At 57.5% G+C, this 18,795-nt stretch overlaps 1 protein-coding gene across 1 annotated transcript in view; it reads right to left on the bottom strand.

The window, feature by feature from the left end:
- Positions 1–9,835, bottom strand: part of SLIT1 (slit guidance ligand 1) — a 58,972-nt gene extending 49,137 nt beyond the window's left edge. Inside the window, exon 1 of the mRNA XM_086752228.1 lies at positions 9,627–9,835. Coding sequence (XP_086608354.1) covers positions 9,627–9,835 — 209 coding nt within the window. The remainder of the gene's footprint in view (positions 1–9,626) is intronic.
- Between the last annotated feature and the right edge of the window lie 8,960 nt (positions 9,836–18,795).

The following is an 18,795-nucleotide window of genomic DNA, read 5'->3' as shown; positions in this document are numbered from 1 at the left end:
TGAACAACTGCTCACAGCAGCCCCCCTTGCCTTTGTTCGGGTAAATGATGGCCTTTGCAACCAAGATGGGAACGAACAGCAGGTAAAGCTTATTTGTAAGGATGCCGAGGCAACACTGCTATTTAACTTCATGCCATTTTTTCCCCTCTAAATCCCCTTCAGTTCCTCATGGAGATAAATTACAGTCTGCTGTGCCCAGAAAGCCGGTTCCCCGCTGCTCAGCTGCTCACCCGCTGCCTCCGTGCCCTTTCCTAGTGAAGCGAGACACCCTGCCCTGCCCCGTGCCGCAGAGCCTTGATAAGAACTGATGTGTCTGGGGAGCTGCCTGGCAGATCGGTTGCATTTCTGGACTGTGATTTGAAAGCAGAGATGTGGGGTGTGCTCTTTCACCGTTAATCCACAGAGTTCAATGCCAGAACGCATCCTCATGTTCATCCAGGTTGCCCTCCTCTGCCCCCCAGCACCCCAAATCTCACACTGCCGCTGGAGAGGCAGCAAATTTTCATTTGCAACCTTCAAGTTTCAGAAACTCCCCTCCCATCTCTCCCTGGGAAGAGGAAAGTCATTAAAACAAGCAGTCCCTTCGCTACGTTGCTTGTGGATCATCCCACTCCCAGATGGGATGTCTGTGCTTCACCAGGGTTTGTTAGACTGGATTTGCATAGTCTGGGTTTATATTTGGTTTCTAGCTTTGGATGGCTTATTCCACTCCCGAGGGGTCTGATGCGTCTTTTCCCTTTGCAGGGTTCGGAGCTACGCTAACTCGGTAACAACCTCAGAGAGTGCCAATGCTGAGAGATAATTTATTAAATACAGCCAACATGAGTGATATTTCCCTGGGCGCTGATTTATCAGGAGCGGGAAGGGGAAGGAGCAGACGGCACAATCCCACTATCCATGCTCCATTGCAAAGAACGAGCCATTCGCCACGCACGTGACTGCTGTCCTTGTGCTCAGCTCAGCTCTGCTCTCCCACCAAGGCAGAAATCCAAACTGCTGCACTCGCTGGACTCCAGCTTTTAAGAAGTCGAAGGGAAAAGCCTGCGACACGAAACCCTGCGTTTGCACCCACAAGCAGAGAAATGTGTCCCAGCCCCGCAGTGCTAGCATAGAGTGGGTACCCGCAGGGGCTGGCGGAGAAGGGTTCAGTGCCAGCAATGCCTGCAGCCAGCCATGCTCCTGCGGTGCCCGCTCCGAGGGCCGATGCTGCCCCGCTGCCGGGTGAGGCCGGCAGTTGCATCATTGGTGTGATGCACCCCTCCCCTCCGTGGTCCCCATCGCCCTGCCCTTGGCTCAAAGGCCTTAGGGGCACAGCTCCCCTCCCAGCATCTTCGCAGCCCTCATCCCAGAGCCCTGACCCCAGCTGGAGCTGCCAGTGCCAGATAATAATCAGGGGAGTGGAGAAATGAAAGCTGCAAGGTCACGCACCCCACAGCAGCATCTCTGCAGCCCTCCATCAATCCTGACAGACCCCTGTGCAGATCCATCAGGGATGGGGACTGACGCTCCCTCGTGCCCTATGCCAGAAAATCACTGCTCCTGCCTCAAGGATCATTTCCAAAACCCTGACTTGAAGCCATCTCGCTGCAGATGAACCCCATCCCTGCCTGCCCTGGCCACCTCGGTGTGGAGATTCAGCTGCCCCTCTTCCAGCCCTGTTCCCCCAACAAACCCTCAGCCCCAGGGGCACAGCCCTCCCTCAGGGTCCCTCTGCCTTGCAGGGGCAGGACCCACTCTGTTCGTGCTCCCATCTCACACCTGTGGTGTTGGGGATCCCCTCCCACCAAACACCTTCCTAGAGCCCCCAGGCACCAGCATCCTTTTTGTCAGCCCGGTCCTCCTGTTCGCCAAGCCTGCTTTGATATCTCAGCCAGCCCACTTGCATCTCCCCCAGCCTGGTGGCATCCACAAATGTCATAAGCAGCTCATGTCCTGTCACGCAGACTGCTAATGGAAACACAGACGAAGCTCAGACCCCAGACTGACCCCTGCGCTCAGCACTGGGGGACAGAGCAGCTGCAACCTTTCTTCCTATGTTTTTATTGCATTTTTCAAGCCTTCTCGAGATTTCACCCGGCTGCTTGAATGTAACTGAGTCCCAGGGCAGGCTCGCTGGGAGCTGCCCAAGCAGCAAAAGGCAGGGCAGACCCCTTCCCAGTCCTGGGAGAGCTGGTCCCTTCCAGTGCCAGCACGGAGGGATGCTCACCACATCTGCCAGCTCTCCGCAGCCCACGAGGGCACGGCCGGGTGCTGATCCCATCCCCTCCAAGGTGCAAGGGGGGCTGCTGTTGCCTGCTGCTTGGGGATGGGGCACTGGGCACCCACAGCAGCACAAGGGGCTCAGCACCTTCTCCCCCTTTTCCTCCCCACCCCTGCCATGACCAGACCCCATGAGGAAGAGAAAGGGTGTCCACAGCGTCCATCAAAGTCCCTTTAAGCATGCCACACAGCCCATGAAGAACACCTTGCCAGCACCCACCCTACCAGATGCCTGCAGAGTGATGTGTCCGAAAAGGAAAGCTCCAAGAGCAGCCATGTGCTGTTGGGCTCATCCCAAAATAACCACACTTAGCCAAAGGGGAACCCAACCGCAAGCACGCTGGCCCCCAGAGCACAGGATGCTCTGTACGCTTTTACAAGGTACTAAAGCGGGTTAGCATCGCAATAAATTTTTAAGCGTTACAAACAGCATCGATTGTGCAAGTAACGGTGAGGATCCGGAGGCTTTCTGCTCTTCCTAACTTCTCTCTGGGGTTTTCGTGCCACAGCCATTAGCCGGGAGTGCTTTACACTCACGCAGCATCGTGGCGTGTCACCTTCGGGTTAAAAATAAATAAATAACCTCACTCAACCCTGCTGTGAGAGAGAAAAGGCAGCAGGTTGTTTCTGTTTTATAAACAAGGAAACTGAAGCTCAGATTTATCTCAATACCTGAAAATTTGGGCTTTTTGCACCCTGCTGACTAGTCTGGCAAGGAGTATCGCCGCTCCTGTGGCTCCTCTGCTTCCCAGGGCAGGGCAGCGCAGGGCAGGCAGCCCAGCCCTCGGGCTTTGTCCCGCCGCTCAGCAGACTGAGGTCCAGTCCACCCTGCGTCTTCCTCAGCAAAGCCCCTCTGCTCGTCTCTCCTGGAGCAGCTCACAGCGGGGCCAGGAGGACAAGTGCACCTGATCTGCTCGGTTACGCCAGCCTGCTCACCCCCCACCAGCCGGGACTCCTAGAGCTCGTGGGGTGTCCTAGAGATCCCGTTTTGGAGCTGGTGCTTCCTCCCACTGAGAAATATCCAGGGCTGGGAGCTTGCATCTCTCCCACTCTTGGTGCCCAGGGCTGCTCCTCGGCTGCATCGCTTGAAAAATTAATCTTCCCTTTTTTTTCTGATCTTCCTCCTCCTAGCAGCCTCTCTCCCTCACAGGACACTTGCCTCTGCTATTTTGAGCAGCCAGTGCATCCAAAATGCATGCCAGGAAAGCAGATTTTCAGCGTGGCTTTGGAGCACGTACACAGCAGGGAGACCTGCGCCGGTCCCGGAGGGGACAGCCTGGGACCGACCCCGCACCAACGCCACGGAGAGGCTCCCTCCATCCCACCTCCTTCCCTTCCTGCTTCCAGCAGTGCCGTGACCCTAAGGACCAGGCTGCAAACCATTCCCTCTCGTTGCCCACGTTGCTAATTGCAGCTACGGCAGGAAAACCTCTGCTGCTACCTGGCTCTCCTCGGAGCGGGGACAGGGGCCAGCCGCCGGAACTGGCCTTGGAGTCACTCGCACTGGAAGGCTGCCAGTGACGTGCAGAAAGCAGACTCCACAATCTGTAAGATTGTAAAGTAGGTATGTTTATTCGGCGCTGGGCAGCACGGGGGGTAGTCCCACCAAAATCGTGCGCGCCTGGCATGGCAATTCACTTTGAATTTTATACAACCAATTGTAACATATACATGAAGTTAAAAAAACACACCTATACATATGCATGAGCTATCCCCACTCCGTATTAAAATTAGTTCCAGGAGTTCATTTAGGTATTACAATTAGTTCCAAGAGGTCATTTGGCCAGTTTTAGCTGGCTCCTGAAGGAGGCCCCTTGGTTCTTATCAGGACTGTCCTTCTGCGGGAGGTGCAGGACTTCTCACTTCAGATAAAGAGTTCAAAGCACAAAGCAAGGCCCCTCGGTTGGGGAATGCAAGACTTCCCCCCCCCTCGGGTAGTTTTTACAATAGCTAGTTAGCAAAGCATAAAGCGCCATTTGTATTAGCATGCACAGCAATAATCAATAAATGCCATATCTATTAAAGTTTCCTTAGCCCCTCTTCTCACCAGGGAGCAGGGATCTGGGTCTGACATCCCTCAGGACAGGGCCACTTGCTAATGCACAACTGGTTTTCATTGCCTTTCAGCCAAACACGCACAGAAACCTCTCTTTGCCTGTCAGGTTTTTATGGAAGGTTATTTCGGTAGCAATAAAGGGGATGCATCTGCAGCACTAAGTATCTCTGGAGCGGGCAGGGAACCATGAAGGACTCAGATGCGAGACAAAGGCAGGCTCCTCGGCTGCCCACCTCGCCTCTCCTGTGCATGCACACACGCACACATCCAGCTCCAGTGCTTGCCTCGCCGGCTCCCTGGGGAGCAAACCGGAGCAAGGATGCAGGAAAAGTGAGGTCACGGGCTCGTACACCTTTCCCCGGACAGGACACCCTTTCCCTGCCTCAGCGGTGCCCCAAGGCCCCTCTGCTCCCCAGGACTGCGGGCTCTGCTCCCCCGTGGGGGTCTCTCGAGCATCCTTTGCATTTTACAGCTGCCTCACTCACTCTTCTGTCGGCCGGAGGTTCAGTAGGAAACAATGAAGTAGGAGAGCACGAAACTCAAAGCGAACACGTGTCCCATAATGAGCCAGCTAGATGGTTTCCATGTGCACGGGGTGCTATCCTGCACGGGCACCGTGGCCGCCGTGCCCAGCACGCAGCAGCAGCAGCAATGGCGTTTGAAGGTGCACACGAGAGACCCATGATTAAAGCCAGGAACAATTCCTCCTCCTCGCTCCCACCTCAGTGGGGAAGAATTGCTGGCGGCACAATGCATCATCCCGAAGGAGCAAAGTGGCAGCACATTTAGGGCAAAAATATCTATTCTAAAGGATGCAATAAAACAGAGCCAGGGAAGGGTTTATAGGGAAGCAATTGCCGTGCGGGGTGAGAAGTGGTCACCGGAGGCCAATCTGCCCGGCTTTATTGCCTGTTCCCGGTGACTTTTCCCATCCAGGGGACAATAGATCCTCCGCTATCAGTCTCGGCTCCAGTCAATACAAACACGACATAGTTTTTTAAACTAATATTTTTCCAGCATGCAATTCCATGGAGAGTGAGAACGCAGCGTTACCATGGCGATATATAGACAGCATCTGCCTTGGACGTAGCTGAAGGGAGAAATTGGAATAGAATTGCAAATTTCCTGTGTCCGGGATGGCTCCCAAGGAAGCCACTGCGGCGGGCTGAGCAGGCTGCCTTCCCCAGCCATCCCGCGTCCTCCCAGAGCCCAGCACCGGCTGTCCCGAGAGCTGAGAGCAGCGAGGCTGGCCGAGCACTGCCCCGGCTGGGTATCGGTCCTGCATCCCACCCCACAGCTCTGCAGAGCCTGCGCACTCCCTTGCTGCCTCTGCAACCAGCCTGCTGGGGTGCAACACCGAAAACCTGCCCAGGCACCCAAGGAGAGGGAGAGGTTGACCCTCTCAGGGTGCTTCCTAAGAATTAACGTCCCCCAAAGCCCCCCAAGGAGACACAACCCAACAACTGGTGTCAAACGCACGAGTGCTGCTGTGATACACCAGCCTTGACGCTGCAAGACATTTTGATTAACTGGCTAGAGGGAGACGCGGGTGCATGAATTAAACACGCTCCGAACAAGAGCTCGCTGCCATAATTTCGGCAGGGGACGGTTAGGCAGCACGCAAGCGCACCTCAGGTGTCGCAGCATCATGCTACTGTACCCAAAGACTGGAGCTCAGGGCCCCCTTCCCTCTGACAATGCAGATGGGGGAGACGGGAGAGAGGTCTGGACGGGGGCCATTTCAGCACAGGCAAACCCCAAGTCAGGGGAACAAGACGAGCGGGAGCCCCATGCAATGCTGAGGGCAGGGACCAAAGGGGATGCAGTGATGGGGACCCCCAAACCCAGCTCTGCTGCCCCCAACATAGGGGGAGTCGGTTGCTGAGACGGGCACGACACAGCTGACAGCAAGATGGGGGATGCTCAGCCCACCGGAGAGGAGGTGAAAGGGGTGAGCAGGGCAATTCTCAGCTGTCAGCTGAAAACTTCAAAAGCAGGAGCAAGCGTAACCCCACCGGGCTCAATTCAGCCCCCACGAGCGAAGAGCTGGGCTCGAAGCAGCCATTCAGGGGTGGCGAATTTGCACTGATCCTGCTGGCACGGGGAGTGACCCAGCTCCCCGACAGGGCAGTCTGCTCTTCAGGGGCAAGTTCAAAGGAAGAAAGAAAGGCAAGCAAACTGGAAAGGGAACCGTGCTCTTCTCCCACAGCTCTCCTCCAGCGGTGAGACCTGAGGGACTCTCGGGAGCAGATAACGCGGTACTGCTGGAGGATTATCACCCCGTCCTGCCTGTGATGCTCCAGGACCTGCTCTATCGTGCTTGCCAGAGGCGTAGGCAGGAGCACGGGCAGCTGTGCAAAGCACCCAGAGATTTTGCTGCTTCCTCCCTTGCTGCAGTGTGAGCCTCTCTGCTCCGTGCCTGATCCAGGCAGAGAGGGGGCTGTGGGCACCGCTTGGCATTGACATTGGGTTGCAGACTGGATGGCGCTTAGGGAGCAACGTGCTGTGCCCTGGTGCAAGGGAAGAGGGGTCCCCTGTCCCCCCACGCAGCCACCACCCATGTGTCTTCCCGCACACATCTCCAGCCCTTACCCTGCAACAACTGCGCAGCACCAGGGGGACATCACGGGGGAAACCTTCAAGCGGAAGACAAGACAATTTTTCCCTGGCTCACGATTCTCCAAAGTTGCGGCGACTCTATGAGGCAAACAATTCCCTCTTCAAAGGAAGAGGATGTGTTTCAAAAGCCATGGAGCTCAGACCGTAACACAGGACGCTGCCATCTGAGCCCCTGTGATGGCTTCGGCAGCGCCAGCACGCACAGCTGCAGCGGCAGCACTGCCCTGTCCAGGGGTTCGACCCGTGCCACAATGGGGCTGGAGAAAGCCTGGAGCCCCCAAATGCCACACCGGGCTGCCATGCAAGGCTGCCAGCACACAACAGGCGGGCAACAAGACAGCAGGAACACCACTGCTCACTGGCACCGTGGGATGTGTGGCGAGGTTGGCATCACTCACGCCGCTCCTCTCAGGGCTTGGGGAAAGAGCCAGGCAGCGGTGGGGGACCGCTGGCTTCCCACAGAAAGCCAGCTCTTGGAGATGGCAAGTCCTGGGTGCAGACCCTGCTGCAGGCTCCCCTGTGGCTGTTAGCTGACCCTGCTCTGTCACGCAGTGAGAAGTCAGAGACTGCGAGGTTGCAGCCTCTTTACAGGGAACCCGAACTCGCTTATGGGCTGTTACAGCAGGAATTCACTGCTCAGAGACAGACCTGCTCCTCACAGACACCCTCAAGCACCTGCAAAGGCACGTAACGCAGCGGGAAGCAGTTATCCAGCAAACACCACCCAAGAGAGAGCAGCAGGTCCAGCTCAGCCCAGCTGGCAGACCCAGCACTGGCAGCTGCGCAAACACACAGAAAACCCAATGTCACCGTGCGGCGACGGACATGGAGGACCAGGTCGGTGGAGGCAGAAAGAGGAGATAGCAGGCAGGATCGGCTGACGGAGAGATGCCCTGCAGGGCAGGAGCGAGACACCCACCCGCGAGCATCCTCCATCGGCCCACTCCAGCATCGTCTGGTCTGAAGTGGGCAGAGGCGGGGGCTCATCCTGCACCCGGCTGCATGGGGCACAGATGCTGCGGAGCTCACTGAGCTCCCCGAGGGGTGGAAAGGGCTGGCGCAGGCTGTGCACAAACCTTCCCCTTGCCCTGGGCACAGGGGAAAGGGGGATTCTGTCTTGGAGCTCACAAACCAGCTCTGTGGGACTGCAGCTTGCAGCAGCCTGATTGCTGTGCCGGGTAATAATAGTTTGTACAAGGGTAATTATTTTGGGAGAAGAGAAAACTCCACTAAAACGGTGTCCCACAGAGCTCCACACTGGGTGGGAGCATTACACATCCTGCAGCTCTCCTGCCCAAGGAGGTGGCAGCCCAGTGCTTCCCCGTGCTGTAAAGGGGATATCGGGGCAGCCTGGCCCCACAGCTAGGACTGTGGGGGCTACCATGGAGGCTACTGTGCCACCAGGCTTCCCTGCAGCCCCTGGGACAGGGCACCCACTGCCCCTGAGCAGAGGGGAGAGGCTGGGGACAGCCCTGCTCTCCTGCTGGGACTGGGGATACCTGCACACTGGGAACCTGCCGCCAGCAGCGGGTTGGACACATTCAGCCCATGCCCCTCTCCCTGGAGCGGGGACCTGCAGTAGCAGAAGGGCACCCTGGCTGGGAGAGCTCGGCGGGTGCCGCAGGACCCCCGCAGCTGGCTGGACCGTGGCTGTGCTCCACGGGAGAAAAGCTTTTCTTATGGGGGTCCGGCCGAGAGACCCAGGGACCCCCCACCACCACCACCACGGTACCCCTGGGGATGTGGCAGGGGCTTTGACGAGCAGGGAGATGCGGGCACAGGGCACTGGCAGGGCTGGGTGAGCTGCGTGCACGGCTGGAGGGCGGTCACACCGCGGGGGGGGCCGAAGGGGAGAGCAGGGGAACAGGGCCTGATCCCCAGCACAACGTTCCTAGGAGGGCTCCCCGGGGACAAAGGGGTGCCCAGCACGAGTACGGGGGCTCAGGGTGGTGGAGACCTACAAGCAACCCCTCCGGCTGCGTGGGTGTGCCGTGACAAGTCACAGCAGAGGCGGCCACACACCTGTGGGTGCCATGGGGCGCGCAGCCTGCTCCGAGCTACCCTTGTGCAAATGCCCCCCCCCCGGAGCAACCCACCCCCTCGGGGGCACAGCTGTAACCCCAACCCTGCCCCGCGGGCTTGCACACACACCGGCACACGCGGGCTCTTGCACATCCCTCCCACGGACGAAGGGTTGCACACGCACCGCTCCCCACCTCGACGGGCTACCGCACCCCCCCTCGGAGAGGGGATGATGCACACGCACCCGACAGGCACTTTTACACACACGTACCCCCCTCACACTGACCGGGACGCTGCATATGCGCCCACCCCACCAGATTCTTGCACACGCACCATTTGGTCAGGCTTTTGTACATGCCCCCCACCCCCCGGGCATTTGCACAAGTACCCCCCCTTAACAGACATAAGCATCCCCTTTGGATGGGCGCTTGCACACTCCCCCCCACCCCCCAGACAGACTCTTGCACATGCACCCCCGACGGGCTCCTGCACACACTCCTGATAAGCTCTTAAACATCCATCCCCCCTCTCTGGGCTCTTGAACCCCACACCCCCCACCCCAGCGGCAGGACGAGCACTCGCCCCCAGCACCACGCCCCCCCCCCCCCCCCGGACACGGGCCGTTGCACGCCCGCCCGCGCCGGTGGGGACAAAGCCCTCCGGTACTCACAGGCGCTCGGTGCCGCGGGGGATGCTCTTGGGCACGGCGCGCAGGGCCGTGCCGTGGCAGTCCACCGTGGTGCCGGTGCAGGCGCAGAGCGGCGGGCAGGCGGCGGCGGGGCCCCCGCACAGCGCGGCGCACACCAGCAGCCAGGCAGCGGCCCGCAGCCCCGCCGGGACCCCCGCCGCCGCCGCCCCCCCGGGGGTCGGGGCCGCCATAGCAGCGGGGTTAAGCGGCGGGGCCGCTGCGCATCACCGGGGAGCGGGGCTGGGCCGGGCTCGGTACCGCTCGGTACAGCTCAGGTCCGGGGCGAGAGCCCCGTCGGCGCACACCCGCACACCCTCACTGCCGCCCCATCCCGCAGCCCAGGCACGGCCTCCGCGCTGGCTCCTCCCTCCCGCCCTGCCCGCCCCGACGGGCCCCCCCCCTCAGTCGCTGCCACCGCCCCTCCCCGCGCCCCCCGACACCGGCGGGGGTCGGAGCGCTTCTGGCTGGGCAGAGCACCGGGAACCGCAGCCGTCGGGGCTCCGTACCGACCCCGGCCGTGCAGCAAGGTGGGCTCTGGCTCGGTCGCCCCACCCGAGACAGCAGGGTTGGCCCGCAGGCACCAAACCCCTCCACGTGTGAGACGGCTCGGGGGTCCCGGGTGCAGCAAGGTGAGAGGCACCCCGGGGGCTAGTGGAGACCGGAGAAGGAGCTCACGAACCGAGCGGCGACAGGCAGAGCGTTCCCACCCTCACCTCAGGGGATTCCGAAAAGCTTTTGCATCCCCCGGTGTGGCCCAGGCACCCCTGGGCTGTCTCCCACCCGGCAGCCCGGAGCCCCATTATCACCCAGAGCCCAGGCGAGGCGTGGGGACCTTGCAGGGACCACACAGCGGGCTGGCACGGGCCCGTCGGGATGGGACCCGGTCTGCTTGTGGGAACCCTGCATCCCAGGACCCCAATACGCAGGGGGCACTGGGGACACATCCCCACTTTGCTCTTTGCCCTCCACACAGACAGCGAGTCCTGAGGTCCTGGCTGCAACAACAGCGATGTCCTTTCCTGCTCGAGGGAAACATCTTAATGGCAAAGAAACTAAAATGCCTTTATGGCTGTAAGAATGAGGCAAAATACTCCTATTTCAATGCAAACAAAAAAAAAAAAGAAGTGAAGCCAAGAAATCCTGTGAGCTTGGCCCCAAACGGTTGACATCTCTGAAATGTGAGCATTGTGTTAATATTATTACCTTCTGTTCTCTTCCCTGAGGTCTGCAAATGCAAAGCAGGAGGGCAGGTCACCTGTTTTATTAATGACACCTGAGACACTTGTAACCTCACCGCTCCAAGAGCTGAGCCCCTCAGAACAACAACAGGCATTTTGAGGTGCCCAACAGAACCCTGGCTGTTGGCAGCAACGGCTGCAAATATCCTCGGAGAGGAAACCCGTGAAAGGGGGAGAGGTGGGAGCCCATCACATCACTCCAGCAGCGGGAGGAGAGGTGTATGGAGGTGGACAGCCCATTGCACGCTCCTTTCCCCTGCCAGCGGGAGATTTGGAGGGACGGCAGCAGGTCCTGGGGGCAGGAGTGCCTCTTGAATCAGTTCTCCCCTGTGTATGAAGCTCCACAAGCTCCTTAATCAGGGCGAAAGGGAGGTGTTTGCATGGGGTCTCGCTCGGGTGAGGGCCACCTCACACACACACGGGGTTGCACCAGCTTGGCCCTGGTAGGCAGCCCTTTCCCATCCCAAATGCAGGCTCCCATCATCTGTCTGCATTTTCGTGACATCTCCTTCCTCTGGCCCCAATCCCGGGAGGAAGCTGTGCCTGAGATGGATGAAAGGGGTTTGTTCCTCGTTGCTACCCAGCAGCCCTGACAGCGAGGAAGATGAGCTGCTTCCCAGGACTCCCGGAGCCGACCTCTCGCTGGCACGGCTTCAGCCGAGGTGGCCCCGTAGCTTGCCCTGGGGCTCCCAGTGGGACCCTGGTGGCAGTGGCACCACAGAGCACACAGAGCGGCCTGTGACAAAGACCTCAGCTGGATTTCTGGGAGTGAAAGTTGTTTCCGAGCAGCTCGGCATTCCCCAAAGCTAGCCACTACCGGAGAGATGCTGGTGACCCCCTTCCCTCCCTCCCAAACTCCCTCTCGTCCCTTGGCCGGCAGAGCAGAGCTGGGTCTTCCTAACCCGCCCTTTACCTCTGATGCTTGCGGAAAGGCAGGAGTGGGATGAGGGATCCTGTTTCCTCCCTTTTCCAGGCACTTGCCCAGGGCAAATCCTTGTGATTTGCAGAATAAATAGGCTCCCTCTGCCTGTGTCCAGCTGCAGAAACACCACATTGCTTTACAGCTGGGGCCGTGGTTTCGGCGGAGGGAGTAGCTGGAGGCCACCATCACTGGTTCCAGTGGGAGCACGGGGCTGGGGTGCTGAAAACCCAATTTCAGGCAAGCGCCTGCATTTTCTCCTGCTCTCCTGTGGGAGATTCTTGCTACTGCCTGCCACAATGCCAGCGCCCTGTGCCCCAACGCTCCAGAGCATCCCACTGAGCTGAGCAGCAGCTGCTCTCGTTGCAAAAGCAACCCCCTCCCAGGGCTGCCAACGCTGCAAGGGCCGAGGGAGTCCAGCAAGGCAGGGGGAGCAGGGCTAGGGATGGGCTGTGCACTGAGATCCCCTCCCACGCCTCAGCCCTTGGCACATTTGGGCCATCCCAAATCGCCCAGGTGCCCTGCGTGGAGTGGTGTGGGCCTCGGAGAGCAACAGCTGCCTGGGAAAGGCCCAGGGTGCCTCTGAATATGGATGAGGAGCAAAGAGAAAAACAAACCCCAAACTTCTATTTATCAGGGGAGGCCTGGTCCTGCCGTCTGCCACCGGGATTTGGGCCAAACTGCTTGATAGAGAGAGAGACCATCTGGATCGTCTGATGGGCTCTGGGTTTGGTTAAAATGAAGCAGAAGCTTTTTTTGCAGGAGAGGAGTTTTCATGGGAAGATCTGGGGAAGGGTTCCAGGGTACGCGCCAGACCTGTCGCGCAAAGGGATGCGAAGAAGCTACAAAGCTTCAAACAAAAATTGCTGCCAGTTTTAAGCCAAGCACCCCAGGGCAGCGTCAGGGCACTTCCACCCACCCTGGGAGGGGCTGCAGCAAGTAGTCGTGCTGCAGAGGTGCGCAGAGGAGGAGGTGGTGTGTCCCGGTCCACGCTTGCTACAGCATTTAGGCTGTGCTTCGAAGCCATGCCGTGGCTGTCACTAGTCCACAGCAGTGCTCAGCCCTTCTTAGGGTAGGACCAAGCTCTGGTGCAGAGCAGAAGTGTTCGAAACGCAGGCAATGGTGGGCATGCATGGTGCCTGCTCCAACTGCCCTGCCAAGAAGCATTGACAACTGCAGGATCCAGCTCTCCTTGCACCAAGGCTGTGCTTCAAACCCTTCCTCCCGCCAGCAACATCACCAAAACGCGCCTGGTTTGGGAGCAAGGCTCAGCTGGAGACGTGCCGGGAGCAGAGTGGCCGTGACCTCTGGCTGCCCAGCATCCCCCAGAGACCCTGCAGAGGGTGGGCTGCCAGGCTGCCCCTCTGCCAGCCGGGACCACATCTGCCAAGCCTGGCTGGCTCGGCTCGTGCTGGGAGGCCCAACTGCCTTTGTCCTGCGGACATGCTCGGCTTTGGAGGATGAGGCATTGTGTGGGAGCAGGCCGGCATGTCGGCCCTGCTAAGGCACCTGTTGGGCCTCTGCAGCACGACAATGCCCTTGATGGGTCTATTATGGAGTGGTGCGGGCGGCCGGGGGCCGCTGGGATCACAGTAAATCTCGCCTGGTTAGCAGCAGCGGCAGAAAGGGCTGGGATGCGCTGAGAAGCGGCTCTTTCTGGTGTCTCTCCAGGGACAAGCCCTACCTCACTGGCAAACAGCAAAAGCATCACCCTGTGAACGTGGCCAGCATCACCCTGCAGATACTGCCAGCATTGCCCTGGGAACATGGCCAGCGTCACCCTCTAGACACCGCCAGCATTGCTGTGCAAACCCTGCCAGCATCACCCTGCAAACGCTGCCAGCATTGCCCTGCAAACACGGCCAGCATCACCCTCTGAACACTGCCAGCATCGCCCTGCAAACGCTGCCAATGTTGCCCTGTGAACACCGCCAGCGTCACCCTGTGAACGTGGCCAGCATCCTCCTGTGCCAGCATCACCCTGCAAACATGGCCAGCGTCGCTCTGTGAATGTGGCCCCACTGACTGGAGGAGAGGAGGGCAGCTCCATCGCCTGGGGACCTCACCACTGGGACTGAGTGAAGGGAACAGCATCCATCAGGTCCTCCGAGATGATGTGGGAGATGCTGAGGCTGCCAAGCAAGCAAATTTGGCCCCAGCCTCACACAACAGGGACCATCCTAGCAGGAAGAGCCCAGCCTGCCCCGCTGCCTTGAGCAATTGCAGAGCAGCAGGAGGGGGACAGTTTGCAAGGCACCACATCCCTGCTTTGTCATGGCTAAGCAGAGGGGCCTGCATGCTGGGATCCCAAAATCAGCTCTAGCCCACAAGGAAAACATTTGTGCTGAGCAGCCCAGACGCAGATGGGGAGATGCTGTTCCCAGCGCGGCTGGACACACCAACCGCCCGGGAGCTCTGCGGCGTGGCGCAAGCTGGTTTGAATAAACCACACGCGAGGAGGTGTTTGTGATGCGCCTCGCACATGGAAACGCTATTGTTGGTGCAGCGTGGGACCGGGGACTCGAGGTCCCCAGATGTAGCAGTGGTTCCACATCCACGCTGTGCCTACACACACGCTTTTCCCCGCTCGCTCTGCCTGCAGCCACTCATTAACCCTCCTCAGTGAAGAGGCATTGGAGGGATAATTTACTGTTTAACAGACTAACTTTCCGTTTGCTGCTGCCGAGTTCATCCAACATATTTCTCCACGGTACTATAAACTGCAGCTCCTCTGCCATAAAACCCTGCCTCCCAGTAGGAGCAGGTGGGTTTTCAGGGTTCAGCTGATGACCTTGGCTATGGGGTGAGCAGAGATACCGGGCTTTGTTTTTGGAAGAACAGGGCTTGCTCCCACCAACCCCTTTTGCCTTATTGCGATCCCCGTTGCACTGACATCCCGGAGCTGCGAAACCATCTAACCTGAGAAATGAGGAGTGTCTCGGCCTGATGGATGAGGGAGGCAGTGGCTCTGTCTTCATTTTGTTAATGAAGATGCCCTGGGTACAGACGAGTTTACCTCTGCTCTGTGTTTATGGCTAGCTGGCAGCCGGTCCCACGCTTGGATGTAATCAATAAGCTGCGTGCCCGTTTAGGCTTATTGTGCTTCCGCAGTCGCGGGTGGCCTTTCTGCGCCTCGTCAGTCCCATGGCGCTTCTCCTCCCCCAGGCCTCACAGTTACAAGCTACTGGAGGCTGGAAGAAAGTCAGATTCTGCACAACACGGGACAGGAGAGCTGGTGCCAGCCTCGCTTTGCCTCCGTCACCCAGATTCCCACACTGCAGAGGAAGCACTTGCAGGGTGCAGGAAGGAGCAGCAGCACTGGAGGCGTAAGCCCAAGTGACTGGCTAGTGAGGTCTGGCTCTGAAGGACGGCAAGAGGATGCGATGCCAGTAGCCAAAAATAACTTGAAAAGGAGAGCTAAAGGGTTTAGCTTGCCTTGTGAGGGCTCTGCTCAGGCCCAGATGTGGGCAGGGATTCTCACTGGAGCTGGAGGACTAGGGGCTACCTGCAGAGCTGATTTTTGTCCTTTGTAAGAGGGCATCCCTCCCCAGCCCCTTCAAACAGCCTTCTCTGCACTCTTCATGTTCTTGTTCACCTTATTTCTAGCCCCAGCTTCCTACCCCCTCCATCCCCCAGATGCAGCCAGAGAGGAAGAACCAGACATCTCCAAGCCTGCCCCTCGTGCCACATCTGGCCCTGGGGCCCCCCAGTGCTGCGGGGCAGAAAGGGGGACCTGTCCTGCAGTGTGTGCTGCCAGCCCCCTCTTGCGCTGCTGCTGCAAAACGGCCTTTGGCAAGGCACAATGGAGCCAGAGGCTTTTGTGCAAGAGGTTGCTGAGATCCTGCTCCCCTGGGATGGGAGGACAGGGGGCTTGCAAGTGGGAGCCAGCAAGCTCCTGGCTTGGCTGCCTGTCTGTCTTCCCATCCCAGGGGAGCAAGGCTCAGACTTTGCAAGATAAAAGGTTGGATGAAACAAACCCTAAAACAACCTCAGGCCAATGCAGACACCCCCACATCATAGACCTGCGCAGCCACCATCACCAAGGTGCATTTGCACCTCCATTCATCCCAATTTTCAGTTCCAGCAGCACAGGAGCTTCAGCCAGAAGCAGAGAGGATGAAGTGGGACCCAATTCTGTTCTCCAGTGTAAAAGAAGCCAGGCTTAAAATCATGTAGGGCACCCTACGGGAGGGCTGGGTAGTGGATTTGTAAATCCTTCCCAGCAGCAAAGCAGAGAGGCTGGTTTAGCTTGGGACAGGAGCCTGGTTTAATTCAGGAGGTGGGATTGAGGAGGGGAGCGCAGTAACGCCCACTTCAGCTGGGACTCAGCAGGGAGAGGAAAGCTCTGCTCCCCCCCAACCCAGACTGAAATCAGCACCTCAAAGACTGGTGCTGGGAAGTGTCTGAACCTCACCCCATGACGTACAGCTGGAGACAGCTAATCCTTGCACCAAGACACAGGAGCCTGGACACGACCCCATCACATTCCTCATGTGTGGGCACTTCCCAGGAACAAAGCTGGGCTGCAGCAGGACGGGGCCAGAGAGTCAGTGCCAGTGGAGATCCCATCCTGGTCCAGCGCACAAGTGGAAGGTCAGTATGGGACCCAGCATGGAGACCTTGGTATCCACATGTCTGAAGCTCATAAATTGTACAGTGCAAAACCCTCGCTGGGAGGATGAGCAAACAGAACTAAACATGGTAATTTATTCACTCCATGAAAAAATATCAGTTAATCCAAGCCAATGAGATTGTAAAGCCTGATAACTGGTTTGACTGGTGCCAACATCTATCGCTAGCAGTACTCATGTTTTTTGTCTACACTGTTGCCCTAGGCAGTGAGATGCAGCAGCAGCATGACAGCTCCCAGCCACACATGATAATTTAAGAGAGAAAAAATATCTTATTTCAACTCCAAACCAGGGCAGAATGGTTTAAAAAAAAATCAAGACAACTTGCAAAAATTGATTTATATAGCGGTGACACTCTGCAGAACTTATTTGCAAGTCTGTGCTGTGCAATCTGATATAAAAACTCTTTAATGAAATGAAGGATGAGCGCTGCTTGTTTGCTTTGTAACACCACTGCTGTGCAGGAATACCAACAGGCCAAAGCAAACACTGAAAGCTGAGCGATCCCCCTCTAAACACGTACCTTCTCCCTCTGTTCGGTGCCAATGACTGCTGCCCTCTCACTTGCAGCCAAGCATTAAATGCTTGGGTTGTGGCTTCGGGAGCTAAAAATCATTCATTTTTAAAATTATGTAAGCCATATAAAGCTGTCACTTTGAATCACACCTTATCTGGGAGGCGATATTTGGGTTTGCAGTACTCAAAATAGCTATTGTGAGTTTTTGCATTCCTTTGTTCAGTATTTTCAAGAACAGAAGTGCCTCTCTGGACTCACACGCCCACTTTCAAGTGCACAGAGGCCAATCCCCTCCCGCTCCCCGAGCTCCGGGGAGACAGGGCGCACCAGTCCCATGAGACACCCGACTGACACCCGCTTGAAGCTCACCCTGAGGGAAGACAGCGCTGGTTTCAAACGTACCGCGCCAATTGTTTCTCCTGCTTGTTTTTCAACTGCATGGCGAGGATGTTAATGAGTGTCTGAGCCACGGCAGGCAAGCCCAGGGCATTTCAAACATGGAAGAACTTCACAGAGAAATAATCTGCATAAAATCTGAGACGCCATTATTAAGAAGGAGGAAAAGAAAATGCAAGCAGAAACCATCCTCCCTCGGCAGCCAAGAGCGGCAAGAGAAGAATGGTTCTACAGAGAAAAATGTATTCATTTGATCCATTATTTATATAAAGTGCTCTTTGTAAACCTGATTTCCCATCACCCTGGATGACAGCAGGGGGAAGACAGGAAAAGAAGAGGTCCAACTTCATACCTCCGAGGGAAAGACAGCCCATCTGGGGACCCTGCATCACACTGGGATCCCAGAGAGGGAACAAGCCCCAGTGCCACGGGAGGCCAGTGCCTCCTCCTCCTCCTGCAGGCAGGCAGTGCCTCACCAAGCACCCCCGCACTTAAGGGTGTGAGCCCTGGGGGTTCTGAGCAGATGTTTCCTTCCTTTGGAAGGTGGATGCACCACCAAGTCCTCGCTGTCCCAATGAAACTGCTTAAGCCACTGAGCAAAACCACTAAAAATAAAAGCATTTAATACGGGGTTCTCACATGAACACACAGAAAGGCAACAGTCTGAAACAGTACACATATAGCATATATAAATAAGGACAAAGATTAAAAATACTTTGGAAACGATAGACTCTGGGAACAGTAAGTGGCTGCTCTGGGAGGAAGCATCCTTGTGAGTCATTGCACAGGGCAGACAAATGAGACACATCCAAGCATGACTGAAACTCCCCCTTGCCTGTGACACAGTGTGAACACATTGCGACTGCAACAGCCAACGGTCCCAGAGGCTGAATCCGTTAGCTGCCATCACCACCCTCGGCTCAGGAAGGCCAAATCCATTAGCCGCCACCACCCTTGGCACAGGGGGGACAGCCCAGGACACCTGGGACTGCCCTGTCTGGAGACTGCACCCACCCCTTTGGCAGGGAAGGCATCTGAGACATGCAGAATGCAGGACTGATGCCCCAGAGATATTTTTTCTTAGAGCTAAACAAATCTCAGCTGTGCCAGAAGCCAGAGTTCCTGAGCTAGAGCCATCAGTAAGGGGGAAAGTGGAGAGAAGAGTTACATTTCTCTCATCTATATGGCAGCAGTGTATTCAGTCTCAGGAACAAGATTGCCTTGCCAAGCTGACACACATACAGAGATACACGCCCAAGGAAGCTGTGGGCAACGGGGAAAGGAGGGATGGGATGAACAAATGCTTCACCCAGCAGTCGCCCCTGATGCAGGCAAGAGCAGAGGTAGCAGAACCAGACCCAGCTCTCTGTGCACCGTTGCTCGACCTTCAGCTCTGCCTCTTCTCTGTTCAGAGGCAAAGCCAGGATCCCCAGGTCTCTGCTAACAGCGA

Source organism: Chlamydotis macqueenii, chromosome 7, assembly GCF_036417535.1.
Source record: "Chlamydotis macqueenii isolate bChlMac1 chromosome 7, bChlMac1.mat, whole genome shotgun sequence".
Classification (NCBI taxonomy): Eukaryota; Metazoa; Chordata; class Aves; order Otidiformes; family Otididae; genus Chlamydotis; species Chlamydotis macqueenii.
This window is presented reverse-complemented; position numbering and strand designations above follow the sequence as displayed.